Source organism: Spea bombifrons, chromosome 3 (genome assembly GCF_027358695.1).
Source record: "Spea bombifrons isolate aSpeBom1 chromosome 3, aSpeBom1.2.pri, whole genome shotgun sequence".
In the NCBI taxonomy this organism is placed as follows: Eukaryota; Metazoa; Chordata; class Amphibia; order Anura; family Pelobatidae; genus Spea; species Spea bombifrons.
Genome location: NC_071089.1, coordinates 92,410,430 through 92,433,743, shown reverse-complemented (window position 1 = coordinate 92,433,743; position 23,314 = coordinate 92,410,430). Strand labels below are relative to the sequence as shown.

The window sequence follows — 23,314 nt, the reverse complement described above, 5'->3', positions numbered from 1 at the left end:
AGCTACCAGAGAGGAGAATTTCCTGCAGCGCTGTCGGGAATTCTCCTCTCTGGCACCCTTGAAAGTCTGCGCGATGGACGTAGACAACCCCCGCTGCTGCTGGCACTTCCGGTGCCCAGTCATAGAAGCCTCACCGGAACTAACGCCGGCCATCACCCGCTGCCCCCACTAGACACCAGGGAGTCAGAAGCACTGGTAAATCGGGGGGGGGGGGGTATGGGGGGGCATAAGGCTTTTCTGGAGGCAGAGTGCCCCATGATATGCCTTTTTACCACCTATATGCCACCCTGCCTCCAGAATTGCCTTTTAACCCCCTATATGCCACTCTGCCTCCTGAAATGCCTTATACCCCCTATATGCCACCCTGCCTCATGATATGCCTTTTAACCCCCTATATGCCACTCTATAAGGTATTTCTAGAGGCAGAGTGGCATAAAAGGGGGTTAAAAGGCATACCATGGGGCACAGTGGCATATAGAAGGGTATAAGTTTTTTTTCCTATAGGGTAGTCTTATATTCAGGCTTTTTATTTTGTTCCTAAATTAATAATCAGATTTTGGGGGGTCGTTTTATAATCAGTGTCGGCTTATAATCATTTACAACATTGACAATGTCTCTGCTGTATTTCTGATCCAATTTGCGTTATTTAAACTGACAAAATTAAGCAAATTTTCAACGGAAGTCGCATTGTTTATACACAATTATTTGTGTGGGTGCTCTAAATTAGAAGAGGGAAATGAGGGTTGTGTGTAAGGTAGCCTTGGTCTTCAAGGGGCTGATTTTTTAAACACATTCCTGCTGCTTACGACTGATGGGGTTACAGACTCTCTTCATGCCCCGCGTTATGGGGTAGTTTAGATCAGACTAGCCCGCTATTGTCTAGCAATATGATACTTTAACGTCCTCAAAGATTTTTGCATGACCTGTGCGTTTCTTTTTGGTTTAGATCCAGTGTTTCGGTGATTATTGCTCCTAGCATTCTAAAAGTACATATGTTACAGCGGTAAACAGATCACATCCTTCAGTTATAGGCAATCCTAGGATGATTTGTTCAGTAAATCTCTATAGCTCGGCCGCTGACTGCCTCTTGGCAACTACACTGTTGACGGCTGTTGCCATGACGGCTGGAGAAACTTCCATGTCTAGAGCTTTCTGTAGCCGTCAGCCAATAGGAGACGTGGCTCCGAAGTCACATGATGCCATGTATTAAAATACGTCGCGCATGTAGCAGTTATTCTGGACATTTGTGCTCCTGAGTGGCGCAGAGCGGACACCCGGACGGGGCCCCTGGGATCAGCCAGAGAAACACCGGCGACATGTTTGGCAGCCTGCTCAAAGACTTCGAGGACGACCCTTTCTTTTCGTGAGTTATTCATTACAGCGTCCGACCGTACAGGCATCTTAATGTGCCGTTAGTCACACTGTCTGCCGAGGGTGGTACGTGTGCCACAGGCAAGAAGAAGTGTATAAATACATCTGTGTGTGTAAGAAACATGTTGCCAATGGAGATTATATATATAAATAAATGTGTGTGTGTAAGAAACGTGTTGCCAATGGAGATTATATATATATATATATATAAATATATATATGTGTGTGTGTGTGTGTGTGTAAGAAACATGTTGCCAATGGAGATTATATATATAAATAAATCTGTGTGTGTGTAAGAAACGTGTTGCCAATGGAGATTATATATATAAATATATATGTGTGTGTGTGTAAGAAACATGTTGCCAATGGAGATTATATATAAATAAATATGTGTGTGTAAGAAACGTGTTGCCAATGGAGATTATATATATATACACTGCCAGAAGCAGTTGCTCATTATTTCTCCCCAGTCTCAGGAAAGTTCTGCAGTGTGTCACACATCTGTGTATGATGTCATAAATCGGCACCATTTTTGTTGCACTATATACCTTTGCATTTGTCCTGTTCATTCTTATCCTTTTTTTGCAAACATCCCTGCCTGGTCCTTCCTCATTATCATCTCTTAGGACACAGGGTTATTTGCATGTGAGAGGAGTGCATTATTCTTTGCTTACCTGATATGTTATAGGCCTAGTCTTGCGTGGTCTCTTTAAATACCCACTGTGCCCCTTTTGCAGGGGCATATGCATTTTCCCCTTTGCCCTGCCCCAGCTTTTTTCCCATGTATGCGTTCAGCCAAATACATCTCCATTCAAATGACTTACGAGCAGTCCAGTCCATCACCGGCTCTGAGAACACTTTGCGTGGGGGTCTGTTGAGACGTATGTGCGCATGTGTGGAATGCACTTCCATTGATTTCAATAGGGGAGCTTTCCTGCTGCTGATTGGCCGATTAGGGGCAAGAATTGTTGGACTGAGGAGACGGACGTAAGCTGCAGGGCTGCGGTTTGTACCTCAACCACAGCTTGATGCCATGATGAACAAAGTGTAGCTAAGTGTAAGCCTGTTAGCGTTCAGATATACAACTTGTAGAAGTGCCTACTAGTCACATCATTCTCACACTTTGCTATCCCTATGTAATGAAGGTATTCATTCATTCATTCAAGAGGTCATTGTGAAATAGCACAAAACAGTTGTAACGCTACAGTTTGAAATCAATGCAGCCTTTTCTCCACATCCAGGGCTGTGGGCATGTGGCTGACACTTCTGATGGGGATGCATTTGCAGTGGGGGCCACCCAACTATTATATAGATTAAAGTGCATGTAATGATCTGAGTATCCCTTTACCATATCACTAGCTCATAATTTGAGCAAAGTAGCATTTATTCGCTCCACAATATTTAGATCCAAAACAGAATACATACCCCTGAATACAGCTTTGCAGAGAGGCCGTAGGACTTTGAGTCTCTCACTGAACCCTGGTGAGCTGCTTCTGCAGGAAGGGCTCTGTGTAATGCATAGCAAAACCAGCAAGGAAGGTTTTAAGAAACATTCCATATCACACATACAAATGAACCCTTTGGAATTACCCGCATATATGTATAAATTTGTCTTAAAATATGATCTTTATCTACGTTACAATAATGAACAAATGCAATTTGTTTTAACTGATAACACACAAATTATTGTATTGTTCTTGTCCACATAGAATCATTCAAACATTCACGGTGTGGGTTGGAAAAAGCATGTGAACCCCTAGGCCAGGGGTCGGCAAAATGAGTGGCACGCGAGGCTGCCGACTGCTCACCCAATTGAAACGCCGTTTTTTTTGCAGCCCGGAGGAAGCGCTAGACGCAGAGGAGAGAGAGGGGCGGCAAGAGGTCGCTCAAGTTTTCAGCAACCACTCTCCCCTCACTCTCCTCCGCGATGCTTCTGTCTTCAGTGTTTTCGTTGCGGTGCCGGCGTTTCATGCAGTGAAGCACCGTGCACCGCGAAGAAGACACTGAAGACAGAAGGCTCGCGCTCCTACCACAGGACTTCTGAAGGTAAGTGAACTAAAAAGATAGTAGGGAGAGGGGGTAGATAGTGAGAAGAGGGAGAGGGGGTAGATAGAATGAGTGAGAGAATGAACAAATTAATTTGTGTATGAATTGTGTAAATGAGTTAGAGAATAAATGAATTAATGTGTGGAAGAATTGTGTGAATGAGTGAAAGAATTAATGAATTTGTGAGAATGCATTAATAAATATGTGTAACTAAATTGTGTGAAAGAGTGAGAGAATTAATGATTGTGTGAATTAGTGAGTGACTGTAAAAGCACCTGTGTATATTATAGATGTCATAATAATAGATTTTTTGAAAGGTAAAGATGGCACGGGCAGGATGTTTATGGGATAAAAGCTGGCACAGATAGCGTGTTTATGGGACAAATATGGCACAGGGTGGGCTGTTTGGGGACAAAGATTGCAAATCCTATGTGTGTTATCCGCGTGCTGGTTAGGTTCAATGTGGGCAGTGTGAATGCCAGGGCTGGATTTGGGTTGTGCAACCTGTGATCTATGCCTGTAATTTAGGGGGTTTTAAATATACCTTTTAATGTGGAGATTTTGTGTGAATTCCAATTGATCTATACCTGCAAAGCTGTTTTTTGTGTTATTCTGTGATCTATATCTGCTATGCTATGTTTCCATATATATTATTTATGTATACCTGCAAATAGGGGGCATGTTTGTCTTATTCATTTTTTTTGAGGGGGTAGGTAGGAGGTTGGTTCCAGTCCAGAGGTGAAAAAATGCCCAAACAAAATTTCCACCTCTGCAGTGTGTCGGTTTTCTGAGAAAGTAAAGCAGTTTTCATGATGTTCCTTTTTGTTTAAGGAATATAATTTTTATTTCAAATATTTACTTTCTCAACCATTCGCTCCTCTTTGAAATTATTGCCGGCACGCCAAGGGACTTGAATGTTTTACGTTGGCACACCACTACCAAAAGGTTGCCTACCCCTTCCCTAGGCTAATCACGTCAACAAAAGCTAATTGGAGTTAGGACTTAGTAAACCTGGAGTCCAATCGTTGAAACAGGATGGGGGTGTATTTTAGAGCTACTTTGCAATAAAAGAAGCACCTGCTGATGTGACCTTTGCCTCACAAAAGAGTTTACATATTCATCGGTCCACAGTTAGACAAATTGTTTATAAAAGAAGATGGTTTAGTACTGGGGCTACTCTTCCCTGGAAGTGGCTGCCCAGCCAAGATAACTTCAAGGGCACAACACAGAATGTTCAGTGAGGTAAAAAAGAACCCAAGAGTAACTGCTAAAGGCTTCAAAGAATCAATGGAACTGGTTAACATCTAAATGCTCCTGGGAAAATGCTTTGTGGACTGATGAAACTACAGTGGAATTGTTGGTGAAGAACATGCACCGCGTACACATATGGAAATATCCCAATGGAGAAGTGTGGTGGAGGGGGGCATCATGATTTGAAGCCTCTGGGTCTGGACAGTTTCCCATCATCAAGGGGACAATGAATTCCCAGGTTTATCATGGTATCATACAGGATAATGTCAGAATGGCTGTCCGCCAGCTGAAGCTCAGTAGATGTTGTGTAAAGCAGCAGGACAATGACCCTAAACATAAAAGTAAATCTACTACAGAATGTTCTGTAAGGAAGAATAGCCCAAAATTCCTTCTGAACATTGTGCTGGTCTGATCTACAGCTACCGGAAGCGCACCAAATGAGGTTCAACCAAGTTTAAATTCCAAGGGTTCACTACTTTTTCCACCAGCACTGTGATTGTTTAATGTTGTGTTCAATAAAGACATGAAAGATTATCATTGTTTGTGTGATCTTGGTTTAAGCGCATTGTGTTTGTCTATACTTGTGACTTAATTGTACATCAGGCCACAGTTTGTGAAAAATTAATACAAGAAACCAGGTAATTCCAAAGGGTTACTTACTTCTTTGCCATTGTGTGTATGTGTATATATACACTCACTGGCCACTTTATTAGGTACATCTTGCTAGTACCGGGTTGGACCCTCTTTTGCATTCAGAACTGCCTTCATTCTTATATATATATATATATATATATATATATATATATATATATATATATATATATATATATATGCGTGTGTGGTACTATAGATAGATAGGTGACAGATATAGCTAAACACAGTTTAGTAATTAGGTGTATTATCTAGTTTTCTGATTAATTATCTGTCCTCATAGACAAGTACAAGACAACTTAAATCGGATGTTAGACCAGCGATGTCTAAAATAACTCCAGGTTTCACAAACATTTATTTTAACTGGTCTGGTTTCATGAGCCATGACTGGAGAATGCTCTATTTACTTGTCTGTCAGTAAGGGCTAAAGAAAAAAAGTGCTGAGGCTTCACCATTCATCCTTTTAAAATAGAGCCTTGATTCTTTATTTGATACAGTGTATGCTTGCTCCTGGTTCGCCTTTAACTTGTTGCAATCAAGTAGTATATATATGTAGGCATTAAACATGGGTATAGGATGTGTTTCAAGTCTATTACGGAGGCAAAGTTTAGTTCTGCTAAAGCTAGTATGGACCCAAGTCCTGCATATATTGCATGAGCCTGGTAACACCACAGAGGCATCCTATACTGAAGCCTACAAACTCTAGCAAGAGGTCACTGTGGCCTCGGAGTAACCTTAGAAGTTAATGAAAGAAGAAGTGTTCTAAGTATCGGGTGAAATGGAAGTGTTGATAGAGTTGAAGCCACACACTGTACACTTTTTGGTTTCACGCGCAAGATCCCGTGTTACATAAAGCCATGCAAATCCCTTACTAATCTGATCCCGTTTACAAACAGAGCTATGGACCTAGAGAACTAACAGCGCTACAAGGGATCCTTTTTAACTGTTTAAAGCCCTCAACCATTGAGCGCTTATAAGTAGATATTTTTGTGATTTTCTTGTTTATTACAAACTAATGTTTATACATTTATTTAGCTGTAACCACTGAAAGATCACCACACTTAATATTTTCATTTTTTTTAATTTATTATAAGCAGTGCTCTGTTAATTAATGATGTATGGCTATATATTGTGACAGAATCCCCAACATTAAAATATTAAAACTACACATAAAAAAACTGATACAGGTCCAGATTAGTTTTTGCTTAACGCTATCCTCGGTAACAGTTAAGCCGTGTGGATTGGATGTAAGTGCGGTGTTCCAGAAGTAATCCTAAGGGTTTTATTCTATAAGCCGTGGAGTTTAGCATTTAAATTAGAGTCCTAAAATGTTGGAGGATCCTTGTGCTTCTATAGAACATGGTACTTGAGTGAAAACATTTGGTGGGCTCACTGTTGGTAACAAACATCGGCAGGAGGTAATACGGAAAATTGTGTTTCCATTACTTTATTGCTGAACTTGTTGTTTATGTGGGTTGGAATGTTATTGTTCTCCAACTGCCATCTTGGAAAGTTGGCGAGCACTGTGTGAAAACATGTGCACAACAAATAAGAATTCCTTTTAGGTTACATTGATTAACAGTTGCTGGCAGGGTTCCCCATAAGTGGTCCAATGCCGGGCAGTCTAGAAAGAGAGCAGGAGATGATCTTCTAGAGCATGCAAGGTTCAGGGCAGTGTCCTTCTGGCTTTTATGCTTCTTCGGGGCTTATTTCTTTTTACAGCAGATGTGTAGCTGATTATACAGACTTACACCGTGGCCAGAATCTAGCTCCCCCACCACCTCTGAATAAATATAGATGACCAACAGTGTCCTACAGTCAAGAACAAGCAGTGGTCAAAATAAATGGCCCTGTCTGGCCGTGGGTGTCCTGCCGGCAGATGCGATCTAAAGCATCTACAGGAATATGCAGGAAAATACAGGAATATGCAGGGTTAACCCTCCGTGCATTTACCTATAATGTAATAGCACCCTCTGATAATCAGGCTTTTAGACAACATGAATTTATTACATGAATGTTATATATAAAGAATAGGATTGAAGGACCATTTTTCACTTTAGCACCTTATTCTTCATTATACATAATTGTGCAGCTTTTAAACTGAAATGCTATGCAATATTCACAGAATTGTGATTTTTTTTCTTCTTCTAAGCGTTTACGTTGTCTGTATTATCACCAAGACTTGAATGTTCCATCATGTTGAGGTTTACTATGTGTAGATGCAAAATCTATAATGTGTCTGATGTATGTTAAACCTGAATTCTCTGTGTATGTGGATATTATTTTTAAAATAATACACAGAACACTGCTTTTTGGTTTTATGAGAATAAAGAAAATAATGATTTTTGAAATAATGGCATTTAATGAAGAAAAAAGTTGTAGTGTTTAGAAGGCAAACTTTTAAATGCGCTAGGTTAGTGCTAAATAAAAATGAGAGATTGGAAATAAAAACGGTCCAGTTTGTAACGCTGGATGAGCTTGTTATTGGTTCCTAGAACTAGAGTCTAAAAATACACCTGTTAAAATGCTTACTTATCACGTCTCAGAGTACCAGATTTAGGGTTACCGTATTTATAATGAGCCTCTATATGCCCTTTTACTGCAGTGTATATTTTATTTAGTTTTATATTTGACCAGCTGTGCCAAGGGAGGTGGCCAAAGAGCTAGACTTAATGGTCCAGTGGACCTGAGATGTGATAATTCTCATGATAACCCAAGATTTATCACCTTTGCCAAAGTGAACCTGAATCTAACTGTCTGGCTCATCAGTTGAGCATGCAGACCTTCTTATCAAGGTTAATGGGAGCTCAGCATGGCATGCATGTGAATTATTGGCTCTTGAGATAGAGAAGGTTTCAGCATTTCGTTCTTTGTGAATAGACCGTGGCTGGGCAACCTACTTCCTTCCAGCGGTAATTAAATAACTGTTTCCATAATGCGTAGGGAGCATCGGCTAGCTGAACGTTATGGTGGACATGCTTATAAACCATCCGGCATCCTGCGCACAGTTATAAGTATCATTTATTATTATATTTTTATTGTTTAGCTGTACACAGCACATCATCCTTCCTCTGCTTAATAAATCTATCCCAACATATTAACTGAATGCTCACTTTTCATGTACAGGGATGGAAGAATAGCAATGGTGTATTTTTGAAGAAGACATAGCGGTTTTATTTCGTGCCATGACATGCAAACATAATTATGCAGCTTTTAAACCGAAGTGCAATATTCACAGATTTGGTAGCTTTGTTGTTGTTGTTGTTGTTGTTTTTTTTTCTGTTAACATAGAGACTGACTTTTTTGATAATGTTTTTCTATTAATTTTCCTGGTCTCGCAGGGAATCCTTAACTGCTCACCAAGAACATGTGAGACAGATGATGAGAAGTTTCTCTGATCCTTTTGGCCGGGATCCATTCTTCAGTATCACAGATGGCAGATCTCCGGGTCAAAGAGGGCGGCAGGGGTCCCAGGTGGCCCTGAGGGAAGATCACAGGGTATGTTCTTTCCAAGTAGTTCACTGTGCTGTCATCAGCTGAAATCTTATCGTCGGATTAATTTCACAGAGATGATTGTTAGCCTGTGTGCCATGTTATGGTACAGTAATGCCAGCCTTATACTGCCCTGACTTGCTCTTTTCTCTTCCTTGTGACCTAATCCACAGCTGTTCCCTTCTAGTACTATTCCCATAATAGTTTAACACTTCTTAATTCTACTCTGTTTAACTGTTGTAGGTTCCTAGCCTAGCACAACATCACGGCTATATGCCCCTGGTGCACACGCTTAGATCAGATGACAGTCCCTATACCTCTCGCTGTGTAACTGATAAAAGCGAACTTGGCACATGTCCCCTTTCTATATTTAACATTGCCTGTCCCCTGCCCTGAAAACGGCCTCACGGTGACATTACACGGTCATTTTTTTGTGTCGGTTCCTACAGAATCCAGAAATAATTAAACTGGATGAGCAAATAAAATAACAGGTTAAGCTCTGATGTAGCGGGAACCCACTAAAAACAAAGTCCATGGATAAAGACACGGCGGGGGTCTGTGGAACCGTGCCAGCTTCAGACACTGTAATGTGAGCCGAGATATGCCGAGCTCAATAAACGGGGCTTTAGAAAAAGCAGTCAACTGTGGGTCAAAAGGAAGCTGCCAAGTTTATCCCTTTCCTAGCATCCAAAACATGAGCAAATATAGATAGTTATTTTCTGTGTGTGTGGATGACCTGAACAGGTTAAGCCGCATAACACTTGCCGCTAACAGACATAAGTTATTGTAGCTCACAACTTTCCGATCTGAGGTAAAATGCTTTGTGCCGTATATTGAACCGACGTCTACAAAGAGCCAATTCTCTTGTCACAGCGGAGGTATAATTTTTGCTGCCAGTTCATTATGTTCATTAGTCATGCCATTTGTTTTTCAATTAAGTTTAAATTAATGAGCGTTGATACTGTAGCCCAGCTTTAGCTCACTAGCCATAGGAACTGTGAAGCACGTATTGATCTTTGGCAGGTATCTGCATACAGCCTGCTTTCTTCTGGACTCCATGCTGAACACAGCTGTCAGTATGCCCAAAATACATCCAAGTGCAAAATAAGTCCTCTCTTAATAAATAATTAAATGAAAAAATAAAAGCTCTTTTGGTACGGAAGTTGGAGGGATGTCAAAAATGAACTGGTCAATTTACTAAAAAGGGAGCTTGCGGTGGAGTTGAACATCCCAACTCCCTAATATTATAATGCACTCCAGCATCTCCCTAGAAGAACCGAGCTGCCCCTTTAGAATAAATAGTCAAATCAGCGAGGAATGTGCTTATAAATCTCCCACATTGCATATGCATTGTGCAGGGCCAATGCCGGCCTTTCTTCTATAATACATAGTGATCTCAGGGAGGTCATAACTCCCCTGCAAATTACCTCTTTAGTGAATGGACTCCATTGTGTAGTTATAATTGTCTGGTCGCCATGTTAAAGTGGACATGACATCCACAAAAGTGTGAAAACTTCAAGCAAGTTTATATATATATATATATATATATATATATATATATATATATATATATATATAGTATATATATATATATATATATATATATTATATAAGTGTACCTTGAGCTAGTGAAACCTCTAGAACATGTGTGTGTGTGTGTGTGTGTGTATACACACACCGTATTGGCCCAAATATAGGCCGCACTTTCTTCCCACACTTTAGGTCTTTAAAGTGGGGGTGCGGCCTATATTCGGGGTTTTGCGCAGGGATGCGCAGTTCTGGGTGCCGGGCAGGTGTTTTTGTTCTGTTTTCATTTATCCTCCTCTCTCTCCGTTCTCTCACTCCCTTCTCTCTCTCCCTTCTCTCTCTCTCTGTCTCTCCCCCTTTTCTCTCTCTCTTGCTCTCTCTCCCTTCTCTCTCTCTCTCCCCCTTCTCTCTCTCTCTCTCTCTCCCCTCTCTCTCTCTCTCTCTCTCTCTCCCTTCTCTCTCTCTCTATCTCCCCCTTCTCTCTCTCTCTATCTCCCCCTTCTCTCTCTCTCTATCTCCCCCTTCTCTCTCTCTCTCTCTCTCTCTCTTTATCTCCCCCTTCTCTCTCTCCCCCTTCTCTCTCTCTCTCTCTCTCTCTCTCTCCCCCTTCTCTCTCTCTCCCCCTTCTCTCTCTCTCCCCCTTCTCTCTATCTCTCCCCCCTTCTCTCTCTCTCTCTCTCCCCTTCTCTCTCTCTCCCCCTTCTCTCTCTCTCTCTCTATCTCCCTTCCCTCTCTCTCTTTCTCCCCCTTCTCTCTCTTTCTCTCTCTCTCCCCTTCTCTCTCTCTCCCTTCTCTCTCTCTCTCCCCCCTCTCTCTCCCTCTCTCTCTTTCTCTCTCTCCCCCTTCTCTCTCTCTCCCTCTCTCCCCCTTCTCTCTCTCTCCCCCTTCTCTCTCTCTCCCCCTTCTCTCTTTCTCTCTCTCTCCCCTTCTCTCTCTCTCTCCCCTTTCTCTCTCTCCCCCTTCTCTCTCTCTCTATCTCCCCCTTCTCTCTCTCTCTCTATCTCCCCCTTCTCTCTCTCTCCCCCTTCTCTCTCTCCCCTTCTCTCCCTCTCTCCCTCTTCTCTCTCTCTCTCCCCCTTCTCTCTCTCTCCCCTTCTCTCTCTCTCCCTCTCCCCCTCTCTCTCCTCCTTCTCTCCTCCTTCTCTCCCCCTTCTCTCTCTCCCCCTTCTCTCTCGCTCTCTCTCTCTCTCCCCCCCCCCTCTCTCTCTCTCTCTCTCTCTCTCTCTCTCTCTCCCCCTTCTCTCTCTCCTCCTTCTCGCTCTCTCTCTCCCCTTCTCTCTCTCTATCTCTCCCTTGTCTCTCCCCCCTTCGCTCTCTCTCCCTCTCTCCCCCTTCTCTCTCTCTCTCTCTCCCCCTTCTCTCTCTATCTCTCTCTCTCCCCCTTCTCTCTCTCTCTCCCCCCCCTCTCCCCCCCTCTCCCCCTCTCTCTCTCTCCCCCCCTCTCTCTCTCTCTCTCTCTCTCTCCCCCCCTCTCTCTCTCTCCCCCTTCTCTCTCTCTCCCCCCTCTCTCTCCCCCTTCTCTCCCTCTCTCTCCCCCCTTGTCTCTCTCTCTCCCCCTTCTCTCTCTCTCTCTCTCCCCCCTTCTCTCTCTCCCTTCTCTCTCTCTCCCTTCTCTCTCTCTCTCCCTTCTCTCTCTCTCCCCTCTCTCTCTCTCCCCCTTCTCTCCCTCTCCCCCTTCTCTCCCTCTTCTCTCCCTCTCTCTCTCCCCCTTCTCTCCCTCTCTCTCCCCCCTCGTCTCTCTCTCTCTCCCCCCTTCTCTCTCTCTCTCTCTCTCTCTCCCCCCTTCTCTCTCTCTCTCCTTTCTTTCATATACAGTGTTGTAAAAAAAAAAAAAAACATTTTCCCCTTCCCGATTTCTTTGCATATTTGTCAAACTTAACTGTTTCAGGTTATCAAACTAATTTTAATATTGGACAAGGATGCAGTTTTTAAATGATTATTTCATGTATATAAGGGGAAAACTATCCAACCCTATCTGGCACTATGTGAAAAGGTAATTGCCAATTAACTAAATGGGATTGATAATTAGGTTCAATTTCACTAGACACTCCCAGGCAAGATAACTGCCAGCCCTGTTGAATCTCAACATTAATTAAATAGAATCTGTCTTGCAAAGTGCAAACATCTTGATGACCCTCAGGACTTTGGGGATAATATTCTGTGGACTGATGAGTCAAAGGTGGAACTCTGCTCTCTATCGGAAAATCCTGAGGAAGAATGTCCTCCGTCAGTTTGTGATACCGCCAGTTATATAGAAATCCACAAAATAATAATAATAAATAAAAAAAATAATACTTTTTATTATGACAGTTTCAAATGTTTCATGGACGCTTCGGGTCACCTCCAGACCCTTTGTCATCTTGACCTATGAGTGCATTTGTTTTGTGGATTTATTTATCTTTCATATGTGAATTATTTGAAGTAATTTCTCATATGATTTCTGAAACCTTTACAACACATTCACAAATCTTTATGAGTATTGAACAGAACCAATGCTTTTCTTGCAGGCCTCAAGTTTGTCTCACATGCCTTCAGACATTTTCAAGGGCCTGGTTAGTATACCTGAATGAATTGTTTCATATCTGCTCACCCATAGGTGTGAACATTTTATACACTAACTCTGTACCTCGTTTAAAATAATATAATTGGAGAAATCCTAGGTTGTGTTTGTCTTGCTCCTATAGTTAAATGTCCCCATTGACTATGATTGGTTAACCCTGCATGCTGCATGTAGCATGTGCATACCTAGGAATGTCCACCACTTTGGGGTGGGTCTGGCTCAGCGAATGTGGGGGTGAAGCTAGCCCACGAAAGAGTGGAATGGGGCAGCCAAATGGCCGAGCCACCCTTGTCTGGAGATCAGCCACTGCCATGGAGGCTTGGTAGTACCCTACAATTTCCTGGAGCCTCCAGGCCAAATGCAAGCGTTTCCGAATATATAGACACTGGAATTACACCATTTGAAATGAGATCTTGTGAGGGATAGCCGAGGTGTGAGTGGTTTCATATGTGTTTTGTTTTCACTCCCCAAGAGCCTGATTAACCAAGATGACAGCATGGCAACATACTTAGTTATACACTAAATTTCCCTTGCTAACATTTTCTCCAGGTATGTATGTTTTTTGGACAATAATAATCAAAAATGCATGTACCTTTTTTTTATTTTTTTTATTTACAAAATTGGAGGCAACTTTAGCTGAGAGCAGGCAATGCTTAAATATGTTACACCCTGCTCAAGAGAGTCTCAGATTTTAGCTTTATCAGCATATCAGACTATTCCTGTCTATAAGATAACTTGAAAAAGGCCTCATTGTGAGGTTGAAACGTTGTTCTTTGTCTCAATAAATCTGCCTGACGTTGGAACTCTTGAGTACCTGAAGCCTAGGCACTGTAAGCTAGGAGGTCTATATCTGGAGTCACCTGTTTTCTTACTTATTAGGAATACAATAGTTTTTTTTCTTCTTCTATGTACTAAAGCCATAATAGCTGTATGTGTGCGACTAATCTTTTGTGTCCATTCTCTTATGGGGAATGCTGTTATATTATTATAATAATGTTTTGGAACCCTTTAGAGGTTCTGTAGGCCTATGAATATTAATTTCTATTAATATCTTTTTTCTGCAGTATGAACACACCCTCAAATCTTAGAAGTAGATTTCCATATTTATTTTACAGAATAGTACAGTAGTTAAGGTGGGGATAGAATAAGTAATCAATGTGAAAGTTCCTTGGTTGGTGCTTTGTGTAATTACTACCTCTTCTGAAGCTCAGCATATTGAAAAACAGAAGTCAATGACAACGTTTCTTTTAATAACACTCATCCGAAAACCTTGCGTGTTCCTATCTCTGAATTTCGTAATGCATAAGGATTGAGACACTGGTTAGCTTAGACTAAAACATATGAACATAGACTAGAACATGTGAACTTTAGTGACACGGGGTCTGCCTGGCTAGGTCCTCATCTCTCCTTTGTTTCCTTTTTCCATTAAATAAATTTACTTTGACATAGTGGGGGCTAAGCAATATATGGCCGTATAGTGTGACTGAATATATATGCCTTATTGTTTTTTCATTGGTATTCGTTGAATGTGTGCTTTTTTTTGGGAGGAGCACTGCTACCAGGTTACCACCTGTGTTAGTAAGCATGTCCATGCAGGTAGGGACACCATAGACATAATTTGCTTAGCCCCCCCCTCCCCAAAATCCTAAGGCTGACTCTTAAATGGGTTTACATTGCCAAACTGTGAAATGTTGTACTTTATGCCCATTAGTACCTTATTGAGTAGGCATGTGCACTGAATGGATCTGCTGTATAGGAATGTAATCAGGTTCCACTAGCTGAAATCAGGTGAAATCAAATTATACATTCTATACTACTATACAAGTATACTACATAAAGTATACTACTATTCATCTGTGTTGGCATATATTTCAAGGTGTAACATATATATATATATATATATATATATATATATATATATATATGCGCCTTGCATGATTTAATTTTATGTTTAGGAAGAAGTACGTTGGGCTCAGATGCTTCATATCATGTATGTTTTAGTAGTGATCCGCCAGCCAAGTTAGCTTTTAAAGCAACAGTAAGCACAAAATAGACATGTGTCATCCTCGTGATCCTCTATATAACTATGTTTTAGTTCTGTGGGATAAGATACCAAGCAGTCCTCTAGCATAATATATTTTTATACCAGGTAAACTTTATTTCACCTTTACTCTTGTGATTCCTGTATTTATTAAAGTTGTGCTTTGGTATCTGGATATATTTAAAAATAAACACAAGGAAATGAACTTTTTGTGTGCCTGTACAATATTATCCAAAATAAATCTTCATGTTCTGTCTCTTAAATGGCCTCATTTCTTATGTGTCACCGTGAGGAATTGTAGACACTGATTAATATGCTACAGCCTTAGATTATCATAGGAAGCCATAGGAATAAATGATAAATATGCCCTCTGCTCTCTATTGTGATAACATTCATTTTGAGGTGTTATGTGAACAGGACTTTAATTGAAATAAACTACCTCCCTGTGGGTTTGACAACTTCTGAGCAGTGGTAAGACTTGATTTTGTTCCCGCTTGATAAACGGCTTAAGGGTTTTTGGTTGGAAGTAAAGACTGCAGCTACAGCATTACAAAGAGAGCAGTAGTTGGAGACGATGTGACGTTTCACCATTTAGTGCTCTAGTATGTCAAGCAATCAGAAACAGCAACCTAACCGTTCCTTCTTTTTGTATCACCTGACTAGCGTTCCCTAAGAGATTGTGATTGGGGTAAAACTCGCTCTGATTAACAATTTGTTAAAAGTGGTGTTAACCAGCAAATTAAAAGGCTAGTAACGTGGAATTTCATTCAAGGCCTCAGTAGACCACACTGCCTGTATCACTGATGTCCCCGGAAGGGAGCTGCTGCCCTGCTCCTGGTAGGCATCACCACTGGCTGTTCGTGTGCTTTAAAGGCGAGCGAGCCTTTGTTCGTCATGTTTGTCATTTTATGCACTTGTTACCCACATAATTTAAGTTGTACAGCTCTGCGGAATATGTTAAAGCTTAATATATTAAGGCCAGTAATACTAATACTTATATGAGTGGTGTCAAAACTGCAAGCCTGTAGGACCACAAACCGGCTACGACTTCCGTGTATCCATACTTGACCATGAGCTTCAGCCATTTGATTGATCTGCCTCCGTCAAGCTGTCCTATCCAAAAATCATCATCTGTTTTGAGACCGCTGACATATTTTATTGAATGAGCTGGTATCTGCATGTAGCTCTTAAATCCAGAAACTCAGATGTCCATAGCTTCACCAGGTTATGAAATACAGATACCAATTGATACAGGTGGTATCAGAGAAAAAAAAATATATATATATTTATAATGCAAATGTTTTGGCATTGAATTGACCCCAAAATAAGAGACACGTTAGTTTGGCCTTTGCAGGAACGTCTCTTGATCTCTAAAATACTATGCTGTGTTTCTTTATCTATTATTATACAAATTTAAAGGGAGGAAGAATTAAATCTGCTCCAACAGCAGTGGGGTTTACGTCCAAATGCCCCCCTTAACAGCTGAATCATCACTATTTTATGAATGAAATACTGTATAAATAGAAACCCCGCTGAAAATACCCTGCAGGAGTGCTTAAAATAGGGGTGGCTAAATCTATGGTTTAGTGCTGATTTGTGTTTAATCACATAGTCTAGACTCATGGAGATCTAATGATAAATTTAGAACTATGTTAACCCTCCCAAGAGTCCTTCTATGGAGGGTGTGTTGGGACCCAAACCCTCAGACATCCCAAGGACCTTTCAAGGTGGTTTTCATGGTAATAGCTATCGGCCGATCATAGCTGCGGTAAAGCTGTCTGGCCATCTCATATGTTAAGTGTTTTTATATATGTCTTGTATTAAAGTAAAACTTTACCCCTAGGACTATATGGAAAATCGGCGTTGGCATACACAGGCATCAGATGAGAACAAGCAAATAATACAGAATCTAATGTAAGCCAAGGAAACTAAAATGCTAAATTTGGTAACACAAATTTGATCTATGCATTTAGAAGGACTGATCATTGCCCTATCTTAACGAGAGAGCCTCAAATATTGTGCTTTGAGTTTTGGAATACAATGTTCTGTACAGTAATGTAGCGCAGCACTTAAGAGAAGCTAGGGTTTGATTCACATTGTTCTGGTGAAGTTTGGAAATGGCCATTGTAGGCAAGCATGTTGTGATATTTTGGTTACATTTCAAACACAACACTGAGCTGATTCTTTGTGGCAATGCAATTGAAGTTGTATTTCTAACCACCACCCTTTCCTCTGGTTTTCTTGTAGACCCCCGATGTCAAGGACTCCTTCCGCTCCATCGATAACATGATGGTGAACATGCGGAACAGAATGTTCGACATGCACCGGCAATTTGTGAGTAGTATTGCAACATAGTTTGCTGTTTAAATAATTCTCGCTTTACACTCTGTATATGGTCTAAATTGATCTAACACGTGTTTTTACTGAAAGGATACACGCCAGGAACCAAGGGTTGATACCCATGTGCCCCCTATCCAATAGTGCATTTTTGTCATATGTTTTATGCAAACCCAGTAAACTATTCTTGTTTCTGAGGCGAGCGATGCTCGTATTGGGGCTTATTAAACATAGATACTTGCAGTGGGGTGAAGAACATCACTGCACTGCATTGATTATAAGCTTCTCCTGCGACTCACCCAACCGTGAATAATCGCTAGCATATCATCCAGACAACAACAATAACTACGAATACAAGCTTTAGATACGTATTTGGATATGAGGTGTTGATCGTTCAAGTTGTCTGCTGGATATTAATTCCTTGTGTCTTTGCCATGGATCTTTCAGTTGCATGGTGTTAATAAATGTGCCATGTAGCAGTTTCAGTCCCCCTTACATATGGTGCCAGCTAAAGCTGTCCCCTGTGTCCTTAGAGTAACTCTGCATCCACCGTTCCCACTGATGATTAATGGACAGGCCCTTTTCAATCTTCTTGGAATAACCTTTTATCTGCCAAATAAAACCCCCATATCGACTTTCTAAGAATTCACAAAGTCTCTACCTGTATTTAGCTTACACCATATTATATTTTTTTTTCGGCTAATATAACCTGCTATAAATATTGCTTCTCTTCACATATGTCCTGTTGTTGCCTTTTTCCTATTTATGGTCACGAAGGACCATCTGAACTGCTTATGTGTTCTGTGTATCAGCCAAGTCTATATATGAGTGATTCATACTTTAATGCAGTAATATTATCTCCTTTCTAATGCTACATCTTCAGTATAAAAAATATTCTAATCTTCCCTCGCATACAAGACACTCTAGCCCTTGGATCATCATGCTATAATCGTGCTATCGGCTTGCAGGCTCACACTTGCTCTTCCAAAAAACACAGACACGTGGAGATGGGCAGGCCATGTGTGTATATTAAGCAGCTCTTTGCCCCGAGTCTGCAGGAAGGTTACATGTGTAAACGCATCGTCAGCCTTGAAGTACATTATAACTGCTGATATGTCACTTATACAGTTGCATGTCTAATATTAATAACTTTACTAAATACCAATTAATGTGTTTTTTTCTCATACTGAATAAGGGTTCTTTCTTCACTTTACTGCTCTTTCATTGTAAAGGACATTACAATAGAAGCCTTTTATGCAGTAAACTTTTCTATTGCACACTTACCAGTTCTCCCATTTTTTCACTGGGCCAGTCCCGGTGATATTTGTGTCGCCTGGCTGTCGGTCTACACAAGCTACCATTATGGAGTTTTAAGGAAACAGTCCAGCTCCCACAATTTGACTTTTTTATTTTTAATGCATATTTTGCATATGGACTCAAATGTATTTTACTGCATGTAAATGATTGAAGTTAGTAATACTTTTGTCTCATTTAACTCCTCGTGTGGCTGCCTCTACCAGGAAGCATTAGTCCGGAATGGGAGTTCTACAGAGCAGGAAGTGTACTGATGAATGTTCCCCGCTCTCAGAAGAGGCAGCTGGGGGTGGAGTTAAATGAGGCTTATGTTCTACTTTATATAACTTGAATCCTGGAACTGCTTTTCATATACTAAAATGTTTTGGACTCCAGTAGGCATTTAACATTAAAATAGGGCTGAAGTGCTTCAGGATAACAGTGATCACAGGAAAAAAAACTTGTATAGTGCAGTGCACCCCCACCACATCTTGTTCTATTAAAGAGGACAGCCCTGTGTCTACTTCTTAATGCATATATTATATATAAGCAAAAATAAAACGCTCAAAGTTAACCAAATACTCTCCATTTTAAGAATGTGTATCCAGTCACCTGCGTCTGCATCCATGTTCACACAATGGACACGCTTCTTCTTTCTTTTACTGCCCATAGGAGGGACTGTCAGACACATCGGACATTCACTCCTTTCACTCCTCATCAGTGATGACATATTCTAAGACCGGAGATGAACCTCCAAAGATTTTCCAAGCTACAAGCCAAACCCGCAAGGCTCCTGGGGGCGTGAGTATCTTTTAATAAATGATGGTCACAACGTCGAATATATGAATGGAGACACTTCAAATAACTCTGCTGATTGAGACTGCTAGTGCAGCAATGTGGGTTTACGTAGCGCTTTCCTGTAACTGTACCCCTATGCTTAATAAATGTATTATACCTGACGTTTTCTGATACTTGGCTTTATGTAGTCATTAAGAAATTAAAAAGACTACATACATTAAAACATAGGACTACAATATGAAGGTTATCACTGAGCTGATAGCACACGCATTCACGCTTACTAGCAGAAGGCTGTTTTTATTTTCTGCTGTCTTCTTTGCAGCTGTTGTACCTAATGCCATTAAGAAATGTATATTTGAACTCTGCAACCCAGTTCATGTCTGTTTGTATGTGTGCGCTGCAGAAAATAGCTCACTGCCAATCAAGGCTGACTTTGGTTATCAAAAGTCTCTAATAATATACCAATGAATGCCGCATTCAGCAGGAGTTTCCAGTCAGTCAACACGACGGTCCGGTAATTAGTTGTTGTTTCATGTAGAAAATCCTACCGAATGATTATTATCCGGTCTGTTGTCAAGGAGAGGGTCGGAGAACATGCGGGTTATATTTAGGTGAAGCCTGAAGTGGCATGTCATTCACTAAAAATAAAAAAAACAGGTTGTACCTCCGCACACATTTTATTACATTCCTCCATCTAAAAACAGATTCCGTAACATTTTGATTTTGATAACCTTATCAATCAACTCACACATTAAGGTTTTTATTAGCCTCAGCTGAAGGTTTTTCTGGTCACCTGGCAGAGGGTTTTCACTTGATTGGCCTTAAAATGTTTGTGTTTAAATCAAAGTTTAATAGTGAAAAAGTGATCAACTGTTTGGGTGTTAAACCATGAAACAATTTGATATCACAATATAGAAAATGGGCAATAAAACTACTATATGAATGAACAATTATGAATGAGTATGTTGCAGCAAAGTTATTTCCTCTACTGTAAAACCAGACGTAAGAGTTATTTGTATCAATGGCGAGCATTTGTCCTATAATATGTCCTTCTCTGCTCCCTAGCGGAATATTTACATTGTAATATTAGGGTCCTGAAATCTCCCTTGTGAATTTTTGAGAATTATAAGCATATGATTCTTGCATGCACGTTCTGGCTTTCCGTCTGTAGTCCTTGATGAGAGTAACACTTGATAGCAGTTATGAGTCATTTGACCATCAAGGTTTCTTTTTTTCTTTTGCCTGCTCTAAGGTCTTAAACCTTGATTTGACTTTGACCTTGTCTTATATTAAGAACAGCCATATCCCTATACTATGTATGCATGCATATACCTAATCATTATACCATGTGCGGGTGCTTTTGCTTCTCCTCCACACACCCCATAAAGAAATTATTTTTCTTGTGAATGTTACTGATTTTACGACTGGTTAAATTTATGATATATTCACTGAAGCGGTAGAGGGCACAGTTTGACCCACTGCCTTTACGATAGACGGACAGCTCCAGGAAACTTTGTGTGCTGGAAGGGCTGAGGTGATCCTCACCGTAGGGTTTCTAGAAAGTCATCTCTGATTGTGTTGTTCTGTTTACAGATGAAGGTATCTACTGTATAACATATAGTGAATTAATCTGCCCAATTTTGTCCTGCTGTAAAAAGGCAGACATTATTCTCCAGCTCTCCATCCTTCTAAAGACTGGGTCTCCAGGACTGTACACAATGCTCTAGGACAGGTGATGTCTGACCAGAGACCTGCAAAGTGGCAGAACCACCTCCCTCCTTCTACTACCATTGCCTGTAGTTATACAGCCCAGCACCCTGCTTGCTTCTACTGCAGCTTTGTTATTTTGCCTTCATACATTTAAATCATCTGTCGTTGAGCGTGCAGTATCCCGAATACTATATTTTGCTTTTGGGGTTTATGTCCCAAGCGTATTATTTGACACTTATCAACCCCGGACTGCAGCTGCCAACTACCACGAGTCTCACTAGTCTTCTAATTCACTTAAATCATTAGCCATTTGTCTCACTCCACCATTTGTAGGCTGTCATGTCATCTGTGAAAAGACATACTTAACCTTAAAGACTTTTAGTGATATTGCTAACGAAAACATTGAAAATAATTGATTTTAGTACTGATTGCTGGGGTACCCCACTGATCTTTATCCACATTTACATATATCCCATATTTTGTCTTCAATCCAACTATTCTTTGTTTATTTTTACTTCTGTGTGCAACATGATATGAAACCAGGATATGGCCACATTCTACATGTTTCTGACTTATTACTCTCCGTGCATGGGGCTGAGCCATGGATTTGCGTGAAGTCTTGAATGTGGTACAGCTGTTTCCATCAAAACTATGGAAGACCTGGTCAGGTTTTTGACAAAAGTCTCTAATAATAGAGACTTTTCCAGTCTGGCTAAGGCAGCCAGTTACAGTAAATCCAGAGGCAAATCAGCTTTTTGCCTCGACTAGATGGATGGAATCCAGCCACAGTATTAGAGGCTAGTGGGCACATGTGAATGTGACGGATAACGCAAGCCGGATATCACCGTTAACTTAATTCTGTTCATCAGGTGCTTTTCGATGCTTATAAAACAAAGATTGCACTTTTACATATATGATATTGGTTAAGACGATTTAATGCATGATTAACTTTCAGTGCCGCTGATTTGGAAAGTATTTTAGGCTATTTATTGAAGGCCCATTTAGCTAAACATATGTTAAAACGGTCTTCATAGCTGTTGTTTGTATCTGTTTTGTTGATTATCTGTAACTGTATTGACCACGTCTTCCATGACAGATTAAAGAGACGAAGAGAGCTGTCCGAGACTCTGAAAGTGGAGTGGAAAAAATGGCTATTGGACATCACATTAAAGAAAGAGCCCACGTCATCAAGAAGTCTGTGAACAACAAAACCGGCGATCGGGAAGTCAACCAAGAATTTATGAATTTAGATGAATGTAAGTATGGATCATGAGAAATGCACGTATAATCACATAGATTATCACATAAATCGTGAAATTAGGGGACTTCTTTTCTTAGATGAGCAGATGAATGTCCCAGAACGCTTATTACTCCCAACAGTGGTCATACAAAGGATCGTAAAAACTTTCTTCCATTGAGACCAGTTCTAAGAGATTTCATCCATTAAGTTTTTAATCGGTTGATGGGTCAGCGTTACTTTTTTAGATGCATGCGGTTATAGATTATGCAATACCATTGTTATGGTGTCATTATTTGTACTTTTGGATATAAATGTGTAATTCAAAGGTAAAAGACTACAGAGATTATTTTGCCCCAGGTAGTTTTCGCCTTCATATTTTGAACTGAAATTTCATTAACATAGATGTTGACCTCTGTTTGTACTTACAGCGGACGCGCTATCATTTGACAATGAGTGGCAACAAGAGATCTCAAAGTTTAAGCCATCCGGAGGAAGACCTTCCATAGAAGCTCCAAAAAACAAAAGTACTCATTTTAAAACAAAAATAGGACCTCCAGACGTTCCAAGAAGGTGAGGTTGGTGTTCAAGCCTACTAAGTGCGTTTCCCCCTGGTGGCCTAATACAAACTCTGACAAAGCCCAATAAGCCGTTGTATTGGATAGGATGTGTAGGACCTCACATTTTTACAAACCAAGTGAAAACAAATCCCCCCTGGAGCTTCTAAATAAACATTTATCTCATAAAAAAGTTTATTCTGATAATGAAACTTTGCTAAAATCCTATTACAATAAAAAAATGCTGTAGCACTGTGCGATGCCCACTGTTTTGGGATATAAGAAATCTTATGGTGCCTATTTATTATCATTAATAACACCTTTTTTATTTTTTTATTTCAGGGAGCGATGCATTTCAAAAATGGTCATCTAGAAGGTCCGATTCTTCATGCAAACGCATCCCTTGCAATAGCGGCCGGTTAAATAAATGAGTGAGACACGCA

General features: G+C 40.6%; 1 protein-coding gene across 2 annotated transcripts; it reads left to right on the top strand.

The window, feature by feature from the left end:
• The first annotated feature begins 1,220 nt into the window (after positions 1-1,220).
• Positions 1,221-23,314, top strand: MLF1 (myeloid leukemia factor 1). Of its 2 annotated transcripts, none has more exons than XM_053459356.1 (8): positions 1,221-1,363; positions 8,661-8,817; positions 12,846-12,890; positions 17,187-17,273; positions 19,242-19,370; positions 22,174-22,333; positions 22,746-22,887; positions 23,214-23,314. In XM_053459356.1, the coding sequence occupies exons 1-8, from the start codon at positions 1,317-1,319 to the stop codon at positions 23,242-23,244; spliced, it is 798 nt and encodes a 265-aa protein (XP_053315331.1). In that variant the 5' UTR covers positions 1,221-1,316; the 3' UTR covers positions 23,245-23,314. The 2 variants fall into 2 exon arrangements, with proteins under 2 accessions (XP_053315331.1, XP_053315332.1); XM_053459357.1 differs by having other exon boundaries at positions 22,746-22,892.